We start from the raw sequence: 24,098 nt of genomic DNA, 5'->3' as shown, positions 1-24,098 counted from the left end.
CTTTTAATGAATTATTACATTTCTCAACCAAACCAAAGTTAAAGGAGTAAAACAAAGATTGAAGAAGGTTTGAAAGTGACGACACAACAATAATGAAAAGTCGTCACCACGATGCTTTGCAGACACTTTATTACACAAATAACATAGTTACTGAAAATAGTATCTTGCAGCAAAACCAGTGTGTTACAATAATAAATATCATATAGCCCACGTTTGACTGCGACATCAGAAATGCGTTTCTATGGCATGCTGCTGAAAAGCATTCACTCAAAGTGAAGAGATGAACCGAGCGACAGAGCGGAAGAAAAGAAACCTGAGAAGACGGAGGAAGACGAAGACGAAGAAGTGAATCATCTGATAAACTAAATATTTGCATTTTACAATCGTTACGTTGTGACTCGTGCACTTTCTCTGACGACCTGCAGGGGACTGAACATCTCTCCCTCCATGTTCCAGGTTTTCTTTTCATTCTACTCACAAATTAATCATTTATAAACAGTGACTCATTAATAAATTCAAGCTGAATCTCAAGCATTGTACAAAGTCGTCAGAATGAGGTTGGATTCTCTCAGAAATATAACAGATTGTAGTTAAAAACTGGAACTTGTGATTTATCGAAACTAAAAACATGAACGATGAACATTTGTTCGTTCTTGTGTTTATGTCGTGTGAAGCTTCCTGAACGAACAGATACAGAGCTTGAGACTTGAACAATGTTTGATTGGTCTCACACACACACACACACACACACACACACACACACACACACACACACACACACACACACACACACACACACACACACACACACACACACACACACACACACACACACACACAGTTGACTTGATGGAAGAGAAAAGCTCGACTAGCAGCAGCTGTTTTTAAGCCCACGACACGTTTGTAATGGCAGGTGCTGAAAAAAGGCAAAATATGGATGTGAAAAGGCACAAAAATGACAAATGAAATGTTACGGATGAAAAGCACGGCCCAAAGTAAGCGTCTGAAATGAGGCTGAGTGTAGCGTCACTACACGGAAGAGACGTGTGGAGGTTCTGTTCCTGTGTCTCCTCTCATTTCTGGATCTGATCCTGTTTAAATCCGTTCTGACTCAAACACTGAGGAATCAACAGTGACCAACACAAAGCAGCTCGGCCTCAGACTGTGAGCGCCCCCTGCAGACTCAGAAGTTATTAACAACCAGAGTTTGGTGGCTTTGTTCCAGCAGCAGCTCTTCAGGTTCAGGAAGCAGAGGATCATGTTTCAGTGAGAGCTTCTACATGAAAACACTTCATCAGACACAGAGCCCAACATGTGGCTGCAGGGGGCGCTGTTGCTCAGTAACATGTACATGGTGTTGATTTAACCACATCAACATGTGTCAGATCCAGACGTCTGTTTTCAACTCAACAACTCAAATCCTGAAGTACCTGAGTTACAGGTAAACGCTGCTTGTGCTGGTCAGTGTCACCATGGAAACAGAGACCCTGTGGTTCCCTAACAGGCGCCAGCGATGGGCTCAGATTAGTTTGTACCCGTTTCCAAAAAACTAAACTTCTCTTTCACTGGATTTTCTCCAAGTTCTTGATAATTTTTTTCCCGGAAAAGTCCCAGAAACAAGTTTAACTGAATAAAAAGGCAAAATGATTCCATGGGTAGTTTTAAGGCTGAATCTGAACGTGTGGATTGTTCTCATCATTTCAACTTCTGCACGTTTGATTTGGGGAAAAGAAAAAGGTTTGACGTGTGAGAACATCATGGAGATCACAGATAAATTACATTAAATAATCTAAATCATGTCAAAGTATCTGTATTTACAGTATATAGATTTAAATATATAAACAATAAGATTGGCAGCTAACACAACAGTTACACTTGATGAATAACGTACATCTTGGCAATGTAAGCAGAAGGTTGTCGTCCGGCAGCGGAGCGTCTAGGACGAGGCCGGGGGCGGCGGCAGGGCGGAGTACTCCTCGTTCTCGGAGTCGCTGCTGTCCTCTTCGTTCCGCTCCTGGTCGCTGCCCTCGGTGCTCAGCTGGTCGAAGCCCTGACGACTGTAACCTTTATGGGACGCAAAGAAGTTCCCCAGATTCAGACCGCCGACTGCTTTACCTACGGAAACACCAGCGGAGGGAACGCAGTGTTTACAACAGCTACTCTGTCACACTCCGTCCGGGATGTTCAACATCGTGTGTTTGTTCTGGACTTTGATTCAATCCAACACAAACAAATCCTCGATTCTCATGAAGGACCCACCTCGTATTTTTCCCAGGATCCCTCCCACAGAGCTGGGTTCACCCTTCACCTCACCGTGATCTGGAGATATTCAGCGATATGAAGAACAAACATCAACACAGAGCAGATTTGAACATTCCACTCATTTCAAGAGAAGATGGTCTCTTCACTTGTTTCACGTCCTCTCATACGTACGGTTTCTCCTCCAGCAGATGAAGACACCGATGGATATGACGAGCACCAGCGGGACGAGCAGCAGCGTGGTGATGACGGCGGGGAGAACCCCCTCTCCTCTCTTTGTTTTCACCACACTCTTCATCTTCTCCTCCTCCTCCTCTGTCTCTTTCTGTGCTTGAGGCTGCTGAGCGACGGTTTGTTTCTCCTTGACGACCGCCGTCTTCAACGTGTTGTGTTCAGGTCTCAGCTTAGTCTGAACAAACGTCTCCATTTCTACAGGGAGAGGAAAGCTTTGGTTAATATGGGTTCAGTTGTATTTTATATCCCAGTGCAGACACACAACCACAGCTTGGTTTATTTTCTCTGGGGATAAAAGGAAATCTTCATTTTTCAAAAAGCAAACGTAAGAGCACTTCAGATCACAGCACTCGTCTTACTTGCTCCTGAAGACGTGTGCTCACCTTTGATTTGACCTCCCGACTGTGAACTGTGTGTGAAATGACCAGAGACAAGTTTGTGTGTAGATGTGTTAAGTGTGAAGAAAGAAGTGATCAGAGATAAACTGAAAACCGATGACATCATCATCATCTCATATATGAGGACAGCCGGTCGTCACGGCTACACGTGTCCCACAAGTGTATCTCCCTGAGGTCGTTTGTCTCCACCAACCAGTTCAGTTACATGTGAGGTCTCCGTGACCTTTGACCTCCCAAATCTAATCAGTTCCAATGTTTTTACCAAATTTGAAGAAATTCCCTCAAAATGTTCTTGAGATATCGTGTTCACGAGATCGGACGGACAAGACAGAAACCCACGACAGGTACGTCTCTGCCCTAAGGCCGGAGATATACTTGCTGTTAAAACACGCAAGTATATGTGAACAACTACGCTCACGACGCAGCCGGCTGTCTACGCAAACGTAGTTGTTCACATACTTGCCGATGTACTCTGCGTGTTACCGGAGGATGCCACTAGAGGGCACACCGGAGAAATCAGAGCGTATAGAACTTCTGGATTTGCATGATGTAAACAATAAACATGGCGATACTCGATGTTACTATTTAGTTCATTCTGAGATCACAGCAGAAAAAGAGACAGCGGCGCCATCGTAGTGTGTAAGGCCTGTAAATCAAGCTCGCCGTGACAATGGACAAAACGTTTCTCTCGCTCTGCCAAGGCGAGAAATTGATGATGAAGAACACCACCAGTATTTTCGAATGTCCGCCAGGACGATGATTTGCTGCACCGGTTTAGCCCGATGACGATGCACCACAACACACGCAGTGAGCCAATCCCCCTGTCACGTTCCCTATACCACTGCTACACTGCCCCTGCAGGTCAAGTGCATATTGCATCTGGCGTCCCCGTCGACCTGCACAACCGACGCTCCAAATGGACGCAGGATACGCGAGGCAGCCATCATGCGCACACGTACGCGTAGTTAAGAGCAAGTATGTCTCCGGCCTCAGGGTTCGAACACGAAACAACGCTCTGCTTTGTACCGACATCAAGTTCCAACATCCGCAGCCTCAGTGTTCATCAACACGTTGAATCTGAGACAAACTCACCTTCAAGCTCCTGAACCTCGATGCCAGCTTTCTTCACAGAGCGGTGGAACTCTGGAAAATTAAGAATTATCTTATTATTCAGTAAACGAAAAGTCTGAAGTGATGAGATCATTCTCAGACTTAAAGACAGAGTAGAACCGCTGCTGCTTCATGTCCACACGGGACAGTTGAGGTGGTTTGGGCAGTCAGGATCCTCCTGGACACCTTTAGTTTAGGTGCCCATACAACCCCAGCCCATAAGAGGACCATGAAGACGGATGAAGCTGAACTTACTCTCGCTGGTGAACTTGAAGACTGAATTGGTGCCTGCGTCTCCAACAAACACGCTTCCGTCCCTGGTTTCAACGATGTCATGAGGCATCATAAACTCCTGCAAAAGAAGAAACACTAAGTTTAATCCAAAAGTCGAGTGTGTGTGTGTGTGTGTGTGTGTGTGTGTGTGTGTGTGTGTGTGTGTGTGTGTGTGTGTGTGTGTGTGTGTGTGTGTGTGTGTGTGTGTGTGTGTGTGTACCTCTGTCTTAGGGCTGAACGTGTCCAAAATATCCTTGGTTGAATAATTTATGACAAAACCTCTGAGTGGAGCCGAGTGATACGGAGATTTTCCATTTACTGCAAAGATCAAGCCATCTACACACACACACAGACACACACACACACACACAGATCAAGCTTCAAACACTGGATCCAACATTTCCCATCATGCAATTCAACAGCATCTCAAGTTGCGCTCAGGGCTTCGTCTGAACAACCTGAGCTCCGCCCCTCTCGCCGAGCTCATTGCAGATTAAAGGGATTCAAGTAGAACTAAACTATGATGAATAAACTGAGGTGAACTTATTGAATTGCTGCATCGACCCTTTAATCTTTATTAATTGAGTAAGAAGTGCTACATTTCATGTGAGAAGATGTTTAAATCCAAAAAGCAGTGCTGAGCATCGACTGGTTCAAACTCACCTCCTGCAGGACTGTAGTTGATGGCAAACACTTCCCCCCCAAACTCCTCTTTCTTGATTTCTTTAACAAACTCTCCTGTTTCAGCGATGAAGCACTGAATACGTCCGTTCTCTCTGTCAGCAACACAAACCTCCCGTCTGTCAGGGAGGAACACCAGACTGTGAGGAACCCGGAACGCCACGCGCCTCCTCCTGTCGGACGAACCTTCACACAGGGAATGAAACCACACAAAGCTGAATACGAGCAGATTTCAAAGACTCATCGCATCACAAATTATCACACAAAACAACACAAAACAACACAAAACATGGACACTTTTCAGTCTCAAAAATAAATCGATCTTGTCGTCGTCTTTAGCTGTTTTCAGACATGAACTGAGTGAAATGTTGTTCCTGACGTGTTGTGTAGTTAGTGTTTGTGAAGCAGCAGCAGCAGGTTGTCGGGTCGACTCCTTCAAACAGGAACATGTGGGAACATCCAGGCGAGGGGCGGAGCCTGTAGAGCAGCAGGAGGCGGAGCCTGTAGAGCAGCAGGGGGCCGGACATTACGTATAAACTCTGCTGTGGAAAGATCAGTGTTGTTGTTTACAGCTCATCCACACCGGCGTCGGCCCTCATCACCAGAAGCTCTGGAACCTCCTCGTGTTTCCAAGTGGACGTCTTCGTCTTCTACGTGTACGGCTCCTCTTCTTCATCCTGAGATCTTTGTGTTCTTCCAGTTTCACGTCCGTCACGTGTTAGAAACCTCATCAACACGTCCACTCGCTCGCTGGGAAGCTTCCACACATTGTCCTGCTGTGTCCTCACATGGACTCACTCTGACATGTTACACACATTTTACTAGGAGGCTGCAGGAGAAGATCCAGAACATGTCCAGAGACACTGACTCAGACATTTGTTCTCACAGAGAGAACCTGCAGAACATGTGAGGAACATGTGAGGAACATGTGAGGAACACGTCAGGAACACGTCAGGAACATGTGCAGACTTCAGTTCATGTCTAAAAACAGCTTTTGAGAATGAGTGTGTTTCTACCTGCGCCCCACTCAGACAGGTATTTGCCGTCAGCGGAGAACTTCAGTATCCTGGCGTTACAGTAGCCGTCAGACACGAAGATGTTTCCTGTGTCAGTGTCCACAGCGACGTCAGTGGGCTGACAGAAGTGGCTGCTGTCACTTCCTGGTGTGAACGCTTCTCCTATCGTCAGCAACGTTCTGTCTCCGCCATCACCGCTCACCTTTAACACCTGATGAGCAGAGAACAGGAAGCGTCATTGGTCGGGTTTCACCACGTGCACAAGTGTTTGAGCCGTTTATTAAACCTCAGGCTGTCATGAATTCTAAATTTGATTATTTGAGTTTAAGAATTATTTATAGATTCTATTTTCAAGCAGACCTGAGGATTCTAGACGGTTGATAGAGGGACAAAGACAAATCCAAACTTTATAAAGCATAAAGATCATTTTCCTGTTATCATGCGGCGGCTGGAGCATCTCACCTGATGAAGAGCCACGTCAGTGACCCAGTAATTATTTTCTTTGTCTGTCGTTATTCCATGAGGCATATAAAACCTGCAGAATCACACAGATGCATCATTATGGGTTTTCACTCAGAGCACGATGTACTAAAGAAACAACACAAGACTCATCTTTGTGCACACTTCAAATCATCAGATGTGTCTCTCCTCCCTGTGATTGGTTAATTGGACCAAAGGTTGGCAGAAGAGTTTTAAACATGACCTTTCTCACGTCCTGTGAGTAGAGCGAGATGAGAGCTCAACTGACAGAGAGCTTATGTTTTCTAACCTGGTTGTTGTCAGCATTATGAAAACACACTTTGTGGTGGGATCCAAGAAAGAACCAGTTCAATCTGATCCTTTTTTCCCACTTTCTTAACCATCAGCAGAGGTTTAACGTCTCTGAGCCCCGTGCTAGTGTACATGTTCACTTTGTTGGGGACGTTCACGTGAAATCAGTGTGATACTCATGACAGAGACACGAATAGTGACTGACATGTTTCTGCCTGAAGCCTTCAGGATGTTGCCTTTGCCTGGATCCACAACCAAAATAGTGGACTGCTGGATCGGACCCAGGGACCTCTGCTGGTATCTCGCCTGGCTGCTGAAGGAGCTGAAGAAGAAGGGAGACCATGTGTGAGAACATTCATTAGAGAAGCTTCCTGCTCACTGCTCTGTAATCCACTGACTCTGGAGGCCGCAGATAAACAGAAGGAGGCAAGAAAAGCCAACGAGGGAGAATAGTTCAATAATAAGAAAGGGCTTTTCTTCAACAGCGATTTTAACTGGTTTTAATTTTGTTCTGTCAAACTGCTAACGTCTCTACAAACAGCTGCTGAGCTGGAGAAACAATGTGGAGATGAACCACTTTCAATCTGCATCAATATTAAATACACATAAAAGATTATTCTGTTTAATGGACAGACAGAGGACTCACTCCGGCCCCCAGCGGTGGTCCCCTCTGTGGAAGATGACCACGTTAGAATCTGAGTCGAGGGCGAGTCCTGACACCTGACCGAGCTGCAGAGAACTCTGTGGCCACGCCGACACAAGCTCCAGATGATCTACACACACACACACACACACACCACACAACACACACACACACACACACACACACACACACACACACACGTTTCAGTGAGTTAACATGAACAGGACTGGTGCATTACTCTAGATTAACCAGTGACACATTGTGACACATTAACCAGTATCACGATGGTTGAGATGACTTGAGGCAGAAATGCAGTTTTGTCTTTTACCAACTGAAAAGTGGAAGAAGAGATGGACTCATCAGCCGGAAGAGGGTTCACCAGTGTGAGGAAGTGGTTTCCTCTAAGTTCCTCTCTCTGCTCTCACTGTGTTTCCATTCTGGACACAAAGAGCATTTCCCACTTCTCTTCTTCTGAAGACCTCCTCTTTGGCCTGTTGTCGTTTGTGGAGAACATCTTGGTTGGATCCAGGTTTGTAGCAGCAGGTTCATGGACTTGATTTCTTCTTGCCTTCTCTTTTTGGATATCCCAGGACTTTTGACTTTGTTCGTTATGTGAACTCAGAGGCGTCGTCATCCACCCACTCACTCACTTGTCAAGGTTTTGATCTCTAGTATAACTATCACCAGGTTTCTGGTTTGGTGCAAACGCACAAGGACTTGCATGCACATGTGTTATGCAATATACATTTCTGCAAATGGAGTCACACCATTCTGCAGCCAAGAGGAAGTGTTAGCTCGTAAACACGGCAGGACTCGAACCTTAATAAAACACTAAGATTATGAGCAGGGAAACACAGCGATCAACCACCGTGTTCTTTTGTCGGTGGACATTCAGAATGTTTGCTGGATTTCAAGGATGAACATTAATCTTGTTTGTTGTAAGAAACCTTATTTAAACAATCAAGCCGCTGCACTGACGCCAGAGCAAACATGTGTTTCAGCTGTTTCCATGGGGAAGATGAATGATTATCAGACATTCAGACTGAAAATAGCACAGGGCTGCGAGGGTGGGGGGGTTTGAGTAACACATCCCTGAATGGCAACAAAGAACCAGACGAGCAGAGAGGCGACAGAAATAAGGAAACAAAGGATGAAACAGCGAGAGAGAAAATCTAAAAAAGTACGATCCCATTAATCTATTCGTCTTTGGTTTGAATTACTTTACTTGCATGCAAAAATAAAAAGGGGATCTTTTCAGCACCACTGACAACAACAACAATAAAATATCATCCAGGACCCACCTTGTCCTTCAGCTACCAGCTTGCTTCCTGGGGACTTGGCCGTGGCCTCAAGCTGGTGGAACCTGTGGACTCTGTCCCTCACCAAAACAGGGTCCTCCCTGGTGTGGAAGGCTAGTGTGGCACTGGGAGAGCCCAGACCTTTGGTTTGCATTAAGCTATCAATCTGAGCCACCAGCTCCGCCTGGGCTCTCTGCATCTCGTTGGGGTTGAACTTATGAACGTGAACTATGTCGTTACTCTGGCCTAGCAGCTTGGACATAAGAGAATAGAGGTCACCTGCACAGACAGACAGAGAAGGACAGAAAAGAGTGGAAATAAAGTACAAGGAATAGGAGGAAAGTCTTGCTACACAAAGCAAATGCTGTGGTGTTGTTAGGAAGGCTGGTGAAGTGATTAGTTAGGACACCGAAAAGATAAAGCACAATATATCGTTTTTGTCCATTAACCATTTTGGTGTTAGAGTTTTGGTAGATGCTGCGTGACATAAAGGACTTTGCAGAGCTGATGCATTCAAGATGTTCTTCCTCTTCCTCTTCCTCTTCCTCTTCCTCCCCACGGACCCAACATGACTGATGTAACTAAATTCCGTCCTCCTGGGCTGGTTAGCACATATCACCCAGTCGTCTGAGTACAGTGACGTCTGTGGGCTATGCACCAAGCCTGCTGCCGCCCTCTCTTCAACACAACCAGGAAAACATCCTTGTACAAAGCATGTGAAGAGATTAAAGATCGGACCAGCCATCTTCAGAGCAAAGAGGTTAGTTGAGTGGAACCCTCTCAAATTAGTGTCTGGAGTAACTCCTAGGACTTTTGTTATGTGTAACCAGCCCCATGTTTGGATGCTCCACCCTTGGACCATGGAAAGACCAGTTGGAGGTGTCCTTGTTGAACTCCAGCTCCAAGATCTTGAGAGAATCGCTTTGTTCAGATCCTGCAGGAGAACGGGATACAGGCGCCGTTTCCACAAACAATTCAGTCCTTGGATGACCGGAGTAGTTGTGTCCATATTCTACTAAACACGTCCCAGTTGGCGTTGAGCTGCAGCAGATTGTAACTCCTCAGTGATCCTGTGAGTCCAGTTCAGGCTCCTCCATTTCTGTTTCCTGCAGATGATGTGGCTCTGTTCACCTCATCTGACAGTAACACCCAGCATGCAATGGGGCAGTTTGACCTCTAAATCTGAGGCCATGGTTTTCTGCCACTACATTCTTACTTGTGGCTCTTGTAAATTATATCTGTGCCGTGAGTACGTTTGCTTTTCAGCAAAACTTGACAATCAGAAATAGCATCAGTGAATCCAACAGAATTTATACTCGTCCACTATGTCTCCTATTATTTGTGACTGCAAATAACAAAACACGACAGTATTTTATTGACTTTAAAATACCAGTGTAGTTGTAATAACCCAGTAGTCCTGGTAACTCACCCTGATCCACAGTCTGCCCTGCTTGGTTTGCATCCAACACAGACCTGTCATCTTGATCATCTGGATAAGACAAGGAGAGATTCATGTTGTGTATAAAATGCTTCATTAGGTGAAGTCGGTTTGATGGGTCAGGGGTCAGGGGTCAGGGGTCAGGGGTCAGCGTTCGTACCTGGTGATTTCCCCATATGCATCATTGAGTGATCAGGATCGACAGCGATGGGAACATTGGCCTCAGCTGGAATGTGTTGAAACAGCTCTTTGGAGCCCGTCTCCATGCAGCTCATGTAGGGGATTGCATGTTTGCTTTCCATGTAGAACATTATATAGAAGTTGCACATCTCATCATCAGAGGTGCCTCTGCATAGAAAACAGAAGAGTACGTGTGGATTAATACATATCTACATATTATCGCTGGTTATCTCGTACTGTAACGTCCTCCTGGCAGAGCTGCAGGGATGCAAAGTCAAACCTCTGCAATGCAGCAGCCTTTCTGGTCTTCAACCACCCAGCTCATGTGACTCATTACTCTCTCCTGTCTGATGCTGCTCACCTCACAGGTTACTACTGCTCGTCTACCAGCACAGCACCGGTCTACCTGAACTACCTCAGTCAGGTGCAGGAGGTGTGCACCCCGAGGCAGGAAGTCACAGTCCCCCCTCTTCCCCTGTGTGATCCCTCAGTGGTGGAGTTCAGTTGATTCTGTAGAACTTTCAGGAGAGCACCTTCATATCTAACACGACCTCTCTCATTCTCAATCTTTCTTTCTCAACAACAGTAAAAATTAAATAGTCATTTTTGGGGATGACATGTTACTTTATTCTTTCACAAGCATCGTGTTTTCCCAGAATTCTCATCAAAATGTTTTCAAACTGTTTTTACAACAGAACTCACCCGATGTACGTTTTGGAGGTTCTGCCCTCACCAGTAAAAACACATCTGGCAGCGACGGTGTCACCGTACTTCACGTCCACCTCCGGGTTGGCACGATAAAAAGCCTGGAGAGAAATCACATTCACTGCTGAGTGTTCAATCTACAGACAGAGCCTGACCAGCTGTTTCCCCAGTTCATAGTCACTGTGCTAACCTGAGCTAAGCTAAGATAAAAACTGCTCGCTCAAGGTCCCAGGCAACAGCAAACAGCGGGTTATGACGTGAAACCGAAGCAGACAGGAAATGAGGAGAGGGAACGGTATGACATGGTTACCCATGGTTACGTGCTTTTAACCAATCAGCTGCCGTGTGATGTGATAATGTACCTGTGGTAACTGTGGGGACTGTCGTCCAATCAGGCTCCACCTCCCGTTTCGGATCCTGTAGCCGCTGACCACTTTACCTGCAACAGAAACATCCAGATGATGCTGAACCCGACACTAAAGAGACGGAAGCTTCTCTGAAATGGACTCAACTCTCGGCTGTGACTCACCCAGGTGATGTGTGTGGGTCCTGAAGGCAAATGGGTAGATGGGATATGAAGAGTAATCACAGGCCACGTCTGCATTTGTAACTAACAAAAGGAAATAAAAAGTTACGACAGCAGTATTTAAATGTGCAGACTAAAAATAAAGATGGACGACATGGTGGCTCCCGAAAGTGAAGCCAAAATGAAAATCACACCTTTTTTTCCAGGCAGGATGACGGTGTCCACGGACATGAGCAGGTATATCCCTGCGATGAACGGCTGCCTTTGAGAAGTGCACACAGAGCCACAGTTAGAGGAGAGCCGGCTGCAAAGATTCAGCCTCATACTACGTTTCCTTCCCATTCCTGTTCTCTACATGTACACTGTTTCTGGTGCTCAGTAAAAACAAGATAAACGCCGAGCGGCTCTGATTCAAACTCCACAGACACAAACTTTCAATTTCCTCCAGTAAGAGCTTTTCATTCAGATTCAGGAGAAAGGTTGATGCTTTCGAGAAAACACTTACGGCTTGGATGTCATTCTCAAAGAGAGGCCTGAGCAGTCTCTATGATGGTCTGCAGAACAGAAACAAACTGTAAGTCACTGCAATCACAGATGATAATCAGGGAAGTAGATCTTTGGCTAGAAAGACTTTCGTAACAGGATGAAGTCAGATGAATCAGATGAAGTCAGATGAAGTCAGATGAAAGATTAATAAAGTAGATCCTCAAACAGATATCAAGTGGAGTCGTTGATGCAGCGTCAGAGGTTTTGTATGAGGTTCATGATTTTTATTGCAGGACTTTCTAATAAACTGGTGACTCAGTTTACAGTGGATCTCCTCAGACCTTTCTTGAATTTGATTTAAACAAATACATAAAATCACACCCGTGAAACGTAAACGTCAGAACTTGAACTTCCATTTGAAACTCACCCCTGAAAGCAGCGACATCTCCGTAATGGATCTGCAGCACAAAGTAAGACATTCCTGAATTCCTTCCAACTTTAAAACCAACATCTGGGAACAGAGAGAAGAGCAGAGATCAGAGGAAGATATGAAACCCCAGAGAGAGATAATTCACAAAGACTTTCATCTTCTCCATTCAAACAGAAAGACTACCACCCCCCCAACTGACAACACGCCCACGTCAGACGCCGTCTTCAAACCAATCAGAGTCAAGTACAGGTAGACTCCGCCCACGTAGGTGACGACACCAGGACGTACGTATGCCAGACAAAATTCTTTAGTCCTTAAATTACAACGTGAAACCAGAACTAACAGATCAGATGAAACAACGAACACATGAAGCTCGGTTCTGGTCCGGAGAGACCAACCTTTGGGTAATTTGGTAGGAGGTGCGTTCCGAGCCCAGGCGTACATAATGGAGGCTTCATCCTCACACGTGCCCTGTACGCTGCCACAGTCCCTGAACAGAGCAGTGACACAAACTAGATTAATCTTTATGAACGGAAAACACAGAGAATCACAGAAGAACACAAACACCTGCTGCCATTACAGTAATGAGAGTGTAGACACTGAGCTGGGAAGTCTGATATTACCAGTAGCTGCTGCTGGAGACGGGAGTCTGACAGCCAAACAGCAGCATGTGATGGACTGTGTCCATACTGGCATGAGGTATGAAGTCCACTGAGGAAGAAAAGCACGGTGGTTAAAATAGTGAATAGTTAATGACCTGCAACTGTCCCTGTCTCCGCTGGATTTGTTGTCTTAGATCATTCAGAGTCCAGAGAAGTTCTGACGGTACTTTGTACAACAGGAGATGTTAAAAGCACTGATCTTAGTCTCTTCTTGCTTGAATACATCTACATACTGTATGTTCATCTATCAAATACAAACATTTCAAAGATATACTCACCAATATATGCATCCCGACTAGTTGGCACAGGAAACGCCATGCACAGGTAAGTGTCCGGCTGAAACATGGAAGAACAAAATGAGGATTTTTGTCACTGAATGACAGAGGACAGTGAACGTTTCAGCTACATAATTGTATTCTTAGTATTCATAGACTAATATTTAAAGACACGAATATATTTAAGTTTGAATATGTGTGTAATTTTGAGTGGTGAATAATATTCAGTAAACTATTAGGCTCGCTGTGGCTGAGGAAATAAAAACTAGTGGTGTAAATCGACAGTTTCATCATTTCTTTGGACAGAAATATGATGTTTTCCATATCACTAAATCTGCCTCCATACGATTTGATACGATTCAGGATGTGATCGATATGAAACAATATCATACGCTCATTTTCCACAGTCAGTTACATTTACATCAACTCACGAAAAGCAACTAAAATAGAACAGTGTTGTGTGAGTTCAGTCTCTCAGTCACCGCCTGTGTGTGTTTATCAAGGTTTCCACTTTCGCATCAATACATTATATCTGAGTGACGGATCGTTACAACTCTAATGAACATATTCAGTGTTTCCAAAGCTTCTCTTGTAACACAGAGCTCGAACTGTGAGCTGACATCACGGACTCTTCCCGTAGTAAAGCATGAAGTACAGTTCATGAGAAGTCAGAGGATACAGACCCTCAGTAGGACGCTTCACAGAATCAGACTCACCGCGGTCGGGATCACACCAGGCATCCGGATGTCCACAGAGAAGTTGTGAGGGTTAGTTATCGCCGGCTGCTGCTTGGTCCTGGACGCACAGTCGCTGGGATCCAACGAGATGCTTTCCTGAGACCTTGGAGAGGAACCCAGGCACAGAGAGGTTTATTCATACGTAATGTGACAGGTAGCTGTGAATAAATTGGTTTGGAACCTGAAAAGGTAAATCTGAGGCCTTGTGTAAAATTGGATGTGTAAATAACTAAGATCAAACATATAATAATTAATAAAAATACATTTTATGAGCTCAGGTCTGTTCAATGGATAGAACCTTACCTTTTGGACCAGTACCAGGGGTTTTGTATTTCCAGGCCGCGGCTGTGACAGATGAAAGTTAGCAGCACGACACACAGGGCAGGGACGCCCATCATGCCTGTGGTTAGCACAGTGGGTTCTGCTGCCTGAGCTGCAATGTAAAACAGTGTCAGGCTATAAAGCAGCACAGACCGGGGAGATAAACTGCACGAGTCTATCACACCTGAGAGTAGGGATGTGAGGGAGGTGAAGGTAACGTCGACCTCACTCCTCTGACATGTCGGATCGCTGTTCACGCTCGATTCCTTCCAGTAGCTAAGACGGTTCCAGAGTCTGTCAGGAGAAACCACCTGGAAAAGAGCACGTGTGTTAAAAGAAACCCAGCACTGAGTCTAACACAGCAGGTTCTGTAAATGCATTTTATTATTCGTGATCTCGTTCTGTTTTCCCAGAGCTCATGATCATAGGTGAGGGTCCACGTGAAGATACACTGATAAATCAAAAAGCTTTGTCTTCCACCTCCGGTCCCTCTTCATCAAAACGCTCCAGCACAACACTCGACAGTCAGTCAGAGCCTGATCCTACTGTCTTCACAGATCAGCATCAATCAACACAACGAGGCTTTGCTGCGTGAACAAGCACAAATAATACCAACTCCTTCCGTAGTTATCCTGCTGACACACTAACAAACGGACAGACACACAAACATGTCTCATTCTTCCACCGACTCGACTGAAAATCTGTTCAGGTGATTTTGAGCAAACTTGCTGACAAACAAACACAACACAATACCGACTCCACGTTTCTCTCTCTCTGCTCTCTTGGACTTGACAGTGATGGAAACAGATGAAAACAGACAACCATTGTAGAAATGTCTGTTTTTATCTGATCCAGAAATAACTCATCTTTAATGGCTCTTTATTACACTGAAGCAAACATCATAAAAACATCTAATATCCTTGTGAACCCATGATCGTTGTACTGCAACACAAACAACACAAGTCTAACACAACCAGAGGAATCAAACTAAGATGTGACAGTCAACAAAGCAGCCCCCTTTACCTCGCAGAGGGAGAATTATTGAGATGTTGAGCTGGTGACTCATCGCTGACAACAGTTAAAACAAGGGAGAGGAGGAGGAGGAGGAGGAGGAGGAGCAGCAGCTGTGACATCACAACCCTCTGAGGAGATGATGGCTGAAACTATGGAAACAAGGCTCATCCCTCTCATGGCCCCCAGCACGTAAACCAGCAGGACGTCACACTCAACATGTCTCCGACATCCTCATCCTCACATCACGTTGATCTGAGCAGCAACAGCTGGTTCAGAGGAACCACACATCTGGGCTGCGGGTCAGAGGAACCGCACATCTGGGCTGCGGGTCAGAGGAACCGCACATCTGGGCTGCGGTTCCACACATCTGGGCTGCGGGTCAGGAGGCTCCAGGGGAGTTAGCACGTTCACATCACTCACCGGTGGTCAGTGCGTCCTCATGTCAGAGACACATATGTCACAACAGGAAATGAGCCTCATCATCATCATCTTCATCTTCACCTGACGCAGAGCAAACCGCCACACGACATGTAAACGACATGTGAACAACATGTGAACGACATGTGAACGACATGTGAACATGCAGGAAGCTAACTGTGATGTAGCTCCAGTGCAACCTGCTCATCAGAAGCTACACGAGCTAACGCTAGCTGCGTGTTGACAGGTTCAACACGACGTCACAGCCGAGCTGCGTTCGTTTCCAAATGTCGGAAGTGAAGCTGATGTTAATTTGAAAAGTTAAAGTGAGCGTTTAAAAGAGAAGAAGCTCTACCTGTTCCCCGCAGCAGCAGGTCCGGGTCTGTCTGTCTGTGTGTCTCACTGTGTGTCTCACTGTCTCACTGCCTGTCTGTCTCACTGTCTGTCTCACTGTCTGTGTGTCAGACTGACGGGCTAACCACAGCGATAGCAGTTAGCTACATCCATACTTCCGCCTTTCACAGTAAAAACACTGTTATACCACCCATATATATCCGCTCTTCAAAAACACGAATATGTATTAAAATGGGTGGAAGTGTGATTTCTGTTTATACTCAATCTAATACCGAATGGAAATAATACCGTTGTTTTCCGTTAAATGAATGAAAGGCTGTTATTGTGTGCACGCGCACAGCTCACTGGCACATTCATTTGATGGGTGGATTTTGAACTTCTGCTCTTTTACTGTTGGAGGAAGATGAAATGAAATATTTTCTTATTTTATCAACTTCTTCGGCTCTTCTTACCGGAGCTTTTATTGTGTAAGACGTGACCGGAAGTTGTATTGTAGTTCCGGAGGCTAACGGAGATCATGCTAACCTGATGCTAACAGGGGACAGGTGTTGTGACGAGGTGTCTCCCGGGTGTTGTTGCCATGTGAACCGGTGGTTGCGCAGGTACGTTGGTGAATGTCCCTGATGGACGTCACGTGTTTGTCTCGTGTCGTGGTTTGGCGTTGGTTTCATGGCGCGTGCTGCGAACATCAAACGAGACTCTGAAGAAAAGTTAGAAAAGCTTTGATCTTCTCTCTCTGATCAGACTGAACAGCTGTTTCATCTGTTGGGGCAGTTTGATTCTCTCAGTATTTCTCAAGAAGAACTCTTTAATTATCTTTATGGGCGTGTTTAGAAGAAAATCATTTATGTAACTGTCACTGAGCTGCAGCGCCCCCTGCAGCCACACGTGAGGACCACCCTCCCTCAGGAAACTATGTGGCTGTTACTGTTGCCATGACGACAGACGTCCCTTAAAGCCAAGTTCCAGCTACTTGTCTTGTAGCTACTTGTCGGGAGTCTTGTAGTCGTGAGTTCGTACAGTCGTGTGTAAACAACAGGAGCTCCTCACTGCTACGTGAACCTTCACAGAGTCCTGCGCTCTGATTGGCTGATTAGTCTGTATCATAGTGACACTATAGAAAATATCAAAAAATGTATGTAAAAACATTGATACTTAGTTTTTTCGCTCAAAAGAATGAATCGCCGCGTGTGCCTGCAGAGGGCGCTGTTCCATGAAAGTTACACAGTGTAGCTTTCAGCTCCTCCTCCATGTTCTCTGCTGTACTTTGAATTCTCTTTTTTTTTTTTATTTCACGTGCAGAGCATCATGGGGCGCAGCAGCAGTCGTACTCTCTCCCACGGCGTTCCAGTGGCGGCTGTGTGCCTCGCTGCCTTGCTCATGAGCAACGTCTTGATCTACCTTTATCTGGAGTCAGTGTATCAGACCGATGAACTGCTGGCGCCCTCTCATGGCGGCTGTTTGCCTCGACACTTTAAGATGGTGTTGATGAAGAACTGCACTCCGTGGCTCCAGTGTTCACAGATAAGAGCAGAAGTCCGCAAGCTGAAGCTGATTGGCCAGGGAGCTGTGAAGAAGGTAGACGCTCTTTTTAAAATGATTTTGATGTTCTAGAGCAGCTTCATCTCTCCACTCACTAACCTCAGCGTCCACTCTGCTGTCCTCAGGTCTTTCTGGCTGAGTGGAGAGCCCAGAAGGTGGCGCTGTCCAAACTGTCCTCTCTGGATTACCTGGAGGATTTTCTCCATGGACTGTCCATGCTACAGGCTCTGCAGGGCCCCCAGGTGGTGCAGTTGGTGGGATTTTGCCTTGAAGACCACACCCTGGTCACAGAGCACCAACCGCTCGGCTCCTTGCTCAACTTGGACGCTGTTTTTGCACAAGAGCAGCACCAGCAACACAACACGTGGCAAACACGACTGAGGCTGGCGACGGACTACGTCTCCATCCTCCATTACCTCCACAACAGCCCGGCCGGGCGGCGGGTCATGTGCGACTCCAACAGCCTCGAGAAAACGCTCTCCCAGTTGCTGCTGACGAGCGACTTTCACCTGGTGGTCAACGATCTGGACGCGCTGCCTGAGGTGGACCAATCCAGAGGCACGTTGGTGAGATGTGGCCACAGAGAGCTCACAGGGGACTTTGTAGCTCCGGAGCAGCTTTGGCCATTCGTGAACGAGGAGAAGCCATTTTCCGACGAGCTCATGCCCGGGTACGACGAGAAGACGGATATCTGGAAGATCCCTGACGTGACATGGTTCCTGATGGGGAGAGTTCCCGGAGGAGATTTAGTCCACTTCCATCTCTTTCAGATCCACGAGGAGTGTAAGAAGACGGACCCCAGGCTGCGGCCCTCGGCTCAGGACGTTTTAAAGGTGTACAGATCAGTCTACAGCAGCATGGTCCGAGACGCTGCTGGAATCAGAGACATGCTGTAGAAGAATGACTCTGAAAACTAGAGATCAGCTCGACGACCATCCACATGTCGACTTTCTGACCCACATGGTCTCAACGTTTTTGTCTTTGATGAGATTTGGTCCCTGAGATGTCGTCTGACCCTCAAGGATTCAGGACTCATTAAATCCTCTTTAACTCAGCACCAGCTGTAAAGGTTTGGGACTCAGACTCACAGCCACTGACATACATGAATGTTCAAGCTACAGTTTGACAGTGTTGCAGTTTTAATAAAAACTGTTTTGTTACTTGAAAAAATCTTTTATTTTTTTATCAGGACACATTATCAGGATTGTGTTACTGTTTTCACACGTGACGTCATCATGCACTCTAAGGAAACATCCATACTAATACATCTTTTGTTTCGAGCTAATATGACCTTTGTCCACACGAGCGCTCTGGTTCCTTATCAGTAAACAAACACATGTGGGATCGTCTCCTGGTTGCTTAGTAACAGATACTCCTCTGAAGGAGGAGCAGTGATTTCTCTTTGACGACGAGGTGGAACTGTAACTGACAGGAAGTGTTAGCGACGCTTTGTGTTCACTGCTGGTCGTCGAGTCATGTGACTGATAAGAACCAATCAGGAAGAGAACGTGTCATCGTTTACTAAAGTCTCAGTTTCTGTTCAGACTGAAACACAAACCCAGAGTTTTCAAACTAGAGCGAGACCAGTTTACACAAGTCTCTGATTCAGAGGCTGGACAGAAGGCGTAACTGCAGAAATAAAACTTAGTAATGTGGATGAAATTGTGTGAAATTGAGGATTTCTGTGCAAACACAAATTGATTTCTGAATATGAAAACAGAAACTTGGAACTGGAAGCCATCAAACTGGATTTTGATCCAGGAACTTAAAAAACAAGGCATTAAAGCAACACTATGTAACTTTTACTGAGGAACAGCGCCCTCTAGGTCTTGTTATCTGATCTACAGTTCAGCATTACTCTTTAACTTGGAGTTTTCTGATACAAGAATATGAAAATATAGGCAACACAGGGTTTGGTTCAACTTGATGACAGTGAATCCAATAATGGAGATTATTGACATTTACAGTTTCCTTTATATAGGAGAGAAAATGTTGCTCTTCAAATCTACAACCACATGAAAAGAGTGATCCCATGTCCAGGCAGCGTCAGGGCGTCTCGCAGCCTGGTGAGTCCTGAACCTCTGTTCTGGGATGTGGGGGGGGTGATACCTCAGTAGAGATGTGCTCTCCACTGACACAGTCCCACCCGGCTCAGCAGCATCCGGATGTCTCGGTGAAAGGCTTTCGTCAGGATAACGTATAAAAACGGGTGAGCACAAGAGTTGAGAGGGTAGAAAAGAACCAGCAGCACCTGAGGAGGAAACAGGAGTCACACTTGATTCTCTCACTCAGAAATCTGGATCAATTAGAGTCTCACCTTGGAATCGGTGACGGTCATCAGTGGCCGGTGGAAAGCTGCAGACAAACCGTAAAAGCAAATGGGAGCCAGACACAGGAAGCTGGTGAAAATGAGGACGGCCATGCGTTTGGCCATGCTGGTGTCGCACCTGCTGGACTGGTGCTGGGGGTTGTGCACCATACAGTAGATGTGGAGGTAACACAAGCAGACCACCACGAACGCTGTGACGTTAATCATCAGGACGGAGACCACGTACGCCTGAGCAGCCGCCGTGTCCGTGTCCATCGGTAAACAGATGCTCACCCTCTGGTAACTGCTCACGCCAACCAGAGGAAGCAGAGCGAGGATCACGCACAGCAACCAGCCGGCGAGCATCAGTACGGCCGCGTGGCGTAGCCTCATCCTCCTGTCTGGCCTCATGGCGAAGAAGATGGCGTGCCAGCGCTGAAGGCTGATTAAAGTTAACGTGTACACGGACAGCTCACTGGCAAACAATGATAACGCCCCTGCTAGGTTACAGCCACTTCCTGTTTGCCAGGCGATAGCATAGTGGTAGTAATGGGAGTGAGTGTAGAGGTCGACGGAAGCGATGAGCAGCAGGTACGTCCCCATACAGAAGTCTGCGAACGCCAGGTGACCCATGAGGAAACGGGTGACGGACAGTTTCTGTCGGCTGCTCAGCAGGATGAAGATCACCAGCAGGTTCGCTGAAATGGCCAAAAGACTGACCAGCCACACCAGCACCCTGAGGAACCCCTGACTCATCACGTCCTCACAGGGGTTCAGGGCGTCCGGCAGGGGCGTGCACAGGGGGCCGCCCACATCTGCGTGAAGTTCGTTACACAGCGAGAAGTCAAACCCTTCAGTGAGAAGCTGCGTCGCCAACTCCACGTAAAACACTCCGTCGGCCTGAGGCGGTGCGGTCGGACACGTGGGGGCGTCGTAGTAATGACCCAGGTACTCCGGAGACAGAGCTGCTGAGGATTCCTGCAGTTGTTCTCGAGCGCCGCGGGTCAGGTTACAGAAAACCGCCTCCGTGTGTCTGGAAGACAGAAGAGATCTGATATAGAACAAAGTGTATCCTCAACATAAAGTAGATTATGTGAAACGTGAAGCTCGTTATACATTTAAATAAAATGGATTGTTATTATTATTAAGGTTTAACCAGACATTCATCACAGTCATTTATCACCAGGTTGTGTTTTCACCCTGCTCTTCCTCTGTTTGTGTGATATATATATATAATTATATATATCATTGATGCTCATGAGAGATTCAGAACTGAAGTAGTTTTTCAATAAAGTGAGAAAACAGATTCAAACTAAATGATTCCCCTGCTGAAGAGCTGGTGGCTCGTCTGGAATCTGAAGGACGAACTCAGGAGGGAAGCAAACACAGAAGAAGAAGTTTCCCAACACTTTCTTTTCTCCGCCTCACCCCCTCCATCTTTTCAGCAGTTGCAGGCCGCAGCAGTGGCTGGGGAAAGTCAGCGCGGCGCTCTGGAGATGCAGAAAGACGCTGGGGGGGGGCAGCACTTTAAGAGCCCAAGTGTTCTCAGCCCGGAGCTTTTCAATGGTCTGCAGGCCTCTCGAAGGCAGAGAGCGAACCTGGGTTTCTGAAAGGTCTCTGACAAAGAGTACACATCCATTCATTCAGACATCAAGCGTTTTCAAAATAAAGCTACTGGTTAATGCAAGAATATTATGTGACTTCAGAAAACACCAGTAAGATTTACTGGTTTCTTCTCTGCTCATGTATTGACTCACAGGTGAGTTGGGCCGTGAATGACACCGTCAAATGCAAATTCATCGATTTGTTCCAAATCCACATTCCTGTGAAGAAACCTGAAGGAAGGACAAAGATCTGAGCTTTTCAAATCATTACTGATCAATCATCCTAACGAAACTTCATCAAAACCTTTTAAACTCAGACTGCCAGCCAATTAGAAATATCAATAAGAGCTGTTGTCCCTACAGAAGAGCTCCTCATTAAGATTCTAATAGACCCACACTTCCTCCAGCCGGCTCCCGTTGAAGGCGTAGCTCTGGATCTCCTTCACACCGTTACTGTTCAACAGGCTGGAACCAGAGGAGCACACGTGAAGTCACCAAACACTTCAAATCTAAATGTACTGGTACAACTTCGGACTTAATCTGACTTCAAATGATCTGACAGATAAAACCTGGAGCTGAACTCACACAGTCAGAGCGTTGTCACATATCCCAGTGAAGGAATTAGCAGGAATGGTTTGTATGAACATGTTCTCCACTATCTCCCTGGGAACCACAGACCAGCATTACAGGTTTACACCAGTTCAGCTTTCACATACTTCAGAAGTAAAACACATTTCAAACTTACAGGATAAAATCCTCTTGAGTGGACTGAATATGATGAAGTGTAGGAAACGAGGTGAGGCCTGTGTTACTGATCCCCCTGCGTCCACACACATCACACACATCACACACATCACACACATCACACTGGTTATACACACACTTCATGGTTATACACACACTTCATGGTTATACACACACTTCATGGTTATACACACACTTTATCTGTCGTTATATAAAACAACTACAAGCAAGAAAATCACATTTACTTACAGGTACGTTAAATTAGGAAGATTCTTAAACGCCTCCTGGTCGATGAACGACAGAGTTCTGATGCCAGTTAGTTGTCTGTTAGAAGACACACACACATAGACACACACACATAGACACACACACGTACACACACAGACACAGACACAGACACACACACAGACACAGACACACACACAGACACAGACACAGACACACACTTGCTTGTTATACTTGCTGTTTAGCCACATGTTCCACCAGATTTGCAGTGAGTGTAATTTTTCACAAACTTGTTTCTAGAACTTCTAGACTTTCTACCTCCTACTTTAATGAGATATATAGAGTTAATCATCATGTGTGGCTGCAGGGGGCGCTGTTGCTCAGTCAAAGTGACACAGTGGTGCTTTAATAAAACTGTTACGTACATGTGTGTGAGTCTGGACAGGTTGTGGAAAGAATGTCTCTCCAGGCGTCTTAAAGAATCATCCTCAGAGATGTATCTGAAAACACAAGTCACAACATAAAGCCAGTTCTGTGATGAAGTCCCAGGACGAAACACAGAGAGTCTTACATGTGAGAGACGTTGAGCAGGTTGACGAAGGCGTTCTGAGGAACAGAGGAAAGTCTGGACCCGACGAGCCACCTGAAACACAAGCACATCTCAGACTGGAGTCCGGAGCGGAGGTCGGAGTCAGAGCAGCTTTCACTTACACCTCCTGAGTGCTGGAGTGGAAACCAGGCCAGAGCTCAGCTCCCACACAGGACACACTGAGGACGTCCCAGTCACACCGACACTCAGCTGGACAGGGATCCACAGACAGACACAGCTGGACGAGGACGGAGAGGACGGACAGGAGACTCAGATTCATGGTCAGAGCAGAGATTTGATGCTGAACAGAGACAGAGGAGGAGGAGGAGGAGGAGGAGGAGGAGGAGGAGGAAGAGTTTGGTGAAGAGGGATCAGATTTAACAAGCTGCCACTTCTGGTTAGGACCTTCAAAATAAAACAGGTAAACAATGTGTCTGTTTCATACAGATGTCGTCAGCTTAGGTTTAAATTCAACTCTTCTTTATTTTATCCATTTCACCCGACTTTACTTTAAATCCCTTTGTTCAGCAGCATCGATGAACTCTGAATAAACCTGAAGTAAATAAAGAGCTTTAACTTAGAACGTCACAAGGACCAGACTGTCCCTCACACTCGTCCCTGTCAGAAAACATGTCCCTGCTGTGTCCTCACATGGACTCTGACACTTCACACACATTTTACCAGGAGGCTGCAGGAGAAGATCCAGAAAACTGAGACTCGGACTCAGACATTTGTTCTCACACACAGAACAATAATAATAAATGAAAAGACGAATGTTTGTTCCAGCAATTCTGTGTTGAAGGTTTCGTGTGATGGAATGTGAAAGTGAATGAAGAGTCTTTATGAACTCAGTGGCTC

At 46.0% G+C, this 24,098-nt stretch overlaps 3 protein-coding genes across 5 annotated transcripts; 1 reads left to right on the top strand and 2 right to left on the bottom strand.

Annotated features, from left to right (window-relative positions):
• Nucleotides 1-114: 114 nt before the first annotated feature.
• Nucleotides 115-16,384, bottom strand: pam (peptidylglycine alpha-amidating monooxygenase). 3 transcript variants are annotated; one of them, XM_035141482.2, is made up of 27 exons: nt 16,230-16,384; nt 14,628-14,754; nt 14,426-14,555; nt 14,102-14,225; nt 13,389-13,446; nt 13,072-13,159; nt 12,847-12,938; nt 12,446-12,529; nt 12,038-12,086; nt 11,727-11,794; nt 11,536-11,616; nt 11,369-11,445; nt 11,004-11,107; nt 10,282-10,469; nt 10,113-10,172; nt 8,687-8,962; nt 7,389-7,515; nt 6,948-7,064; nt 6,434-6,506; nt 5,972-6,182; nt 4,938-5,141; nt 4,495-4,610; nt 4,257-4,353; nt 3,984-4,034; nt 2,434-2,688; nt 2,260-2,319; nt 115-2,115 (listed from the first exon to the last, which is right to left on the bottom strand). In XM_035141482.2, exons 3-27 carry the CDS (start codon nt 14,518-14,520, stop codon nt 1,937-1,939), a joined length of 2,934 nt encoding a protein of 977 aa, XP_034997373.1. In that variant the 5' UTR covers nt 14,521-14,555; nt 14,628-14,754; nt 16,230-16,384; the 3' UTR covers nt 115-1,936. The 3 variants fall into 3 exon arrangements, with proteins under 3 accessions (XP_034997373.1, XP_034997374.1, XP_034997375.1); XM_035141483.2 differs by having other exon boundaries at nt 14,426-14,550; XM_035141484.2 differs by lacking the exon at nt 8,687-8,962.
• A 320-nt stretch (nt 16,385-16,704) lies between these two features.
• Nucleotides 16,705-18,940, top strand: pomk (protein O-mannose kinase). The gene is made up of 3 exons (XM_035141511.2): nt 16,705-16,830; nt 17,531-17,806; nt 17,896-18,940. Exons 2-3 carry the CDS (start codon nt 17,537-17,539, stop codon nt 18,664-18,666), a joined length of 1,041 nt encoding a protein of 346 aa, XP_034997402.1. The 5' UTR covers nt 16,705-16,830; nt 17,531-17,536; the 3' UTR covers nt 18,667-18,940.
• Nucleotides 18,941-19,284: 344 nt separating this feature from the next.
• On the bottom strand, nt 19,285-23,542 carry LOC118126024 (thyrotropin receptor). The gene is made up of 11 exons (XM_035185165.2): nt 23,363-23,542; nt 23,223-23,294; nt 23,077-23,151; nt 22,676-22,750; nt 22,428-22,502; nt 22,268-22,345; nt 22,079-22,147; nt 21,836-21,913; nt 21,507-21,695; nt 20,088-21,111; nt 19,285-20,021 (listed from the first exon to the last, which is right to left on the bottom strand). The coding sequence occupies exons 1-11, from the start codon at nt 23,518-23,520 to the stop codon at nt 19,881-19,883; spliced, it is 2,034 nt and encodes a 677-aa protein (XP_035041056.2). The 5' UTR covers nt 23,521-23,542; the 3' UTR covers nt 19,285-19,880.
• Between the last annotated feature and the right edge of the window lie 556 nt (nt 23,543-24,098).

This window comes from Hippoglossus stenolepis, chromosome 18, assembly GCF_022539355.2.
Source record: "Hippoglossus stenolepis isolate QCI-W04-F060 chromosome 18, HSTE1.2, whole genome shotgun sequence".
In the NCBI taxonomy this organism is placed as follows: domain Eukaryota; kingdom Metazoa; phylum Chordata; class Actinopteri; order Pleuronectiformes; family Pleuronectidae; genus Hippoglossus; species Hippoglossus stenolepis.
Note: the sequence above shows the minus strand (reverse complement) of the source record. Positions and strands in the feature narration are given on the sequence as shown.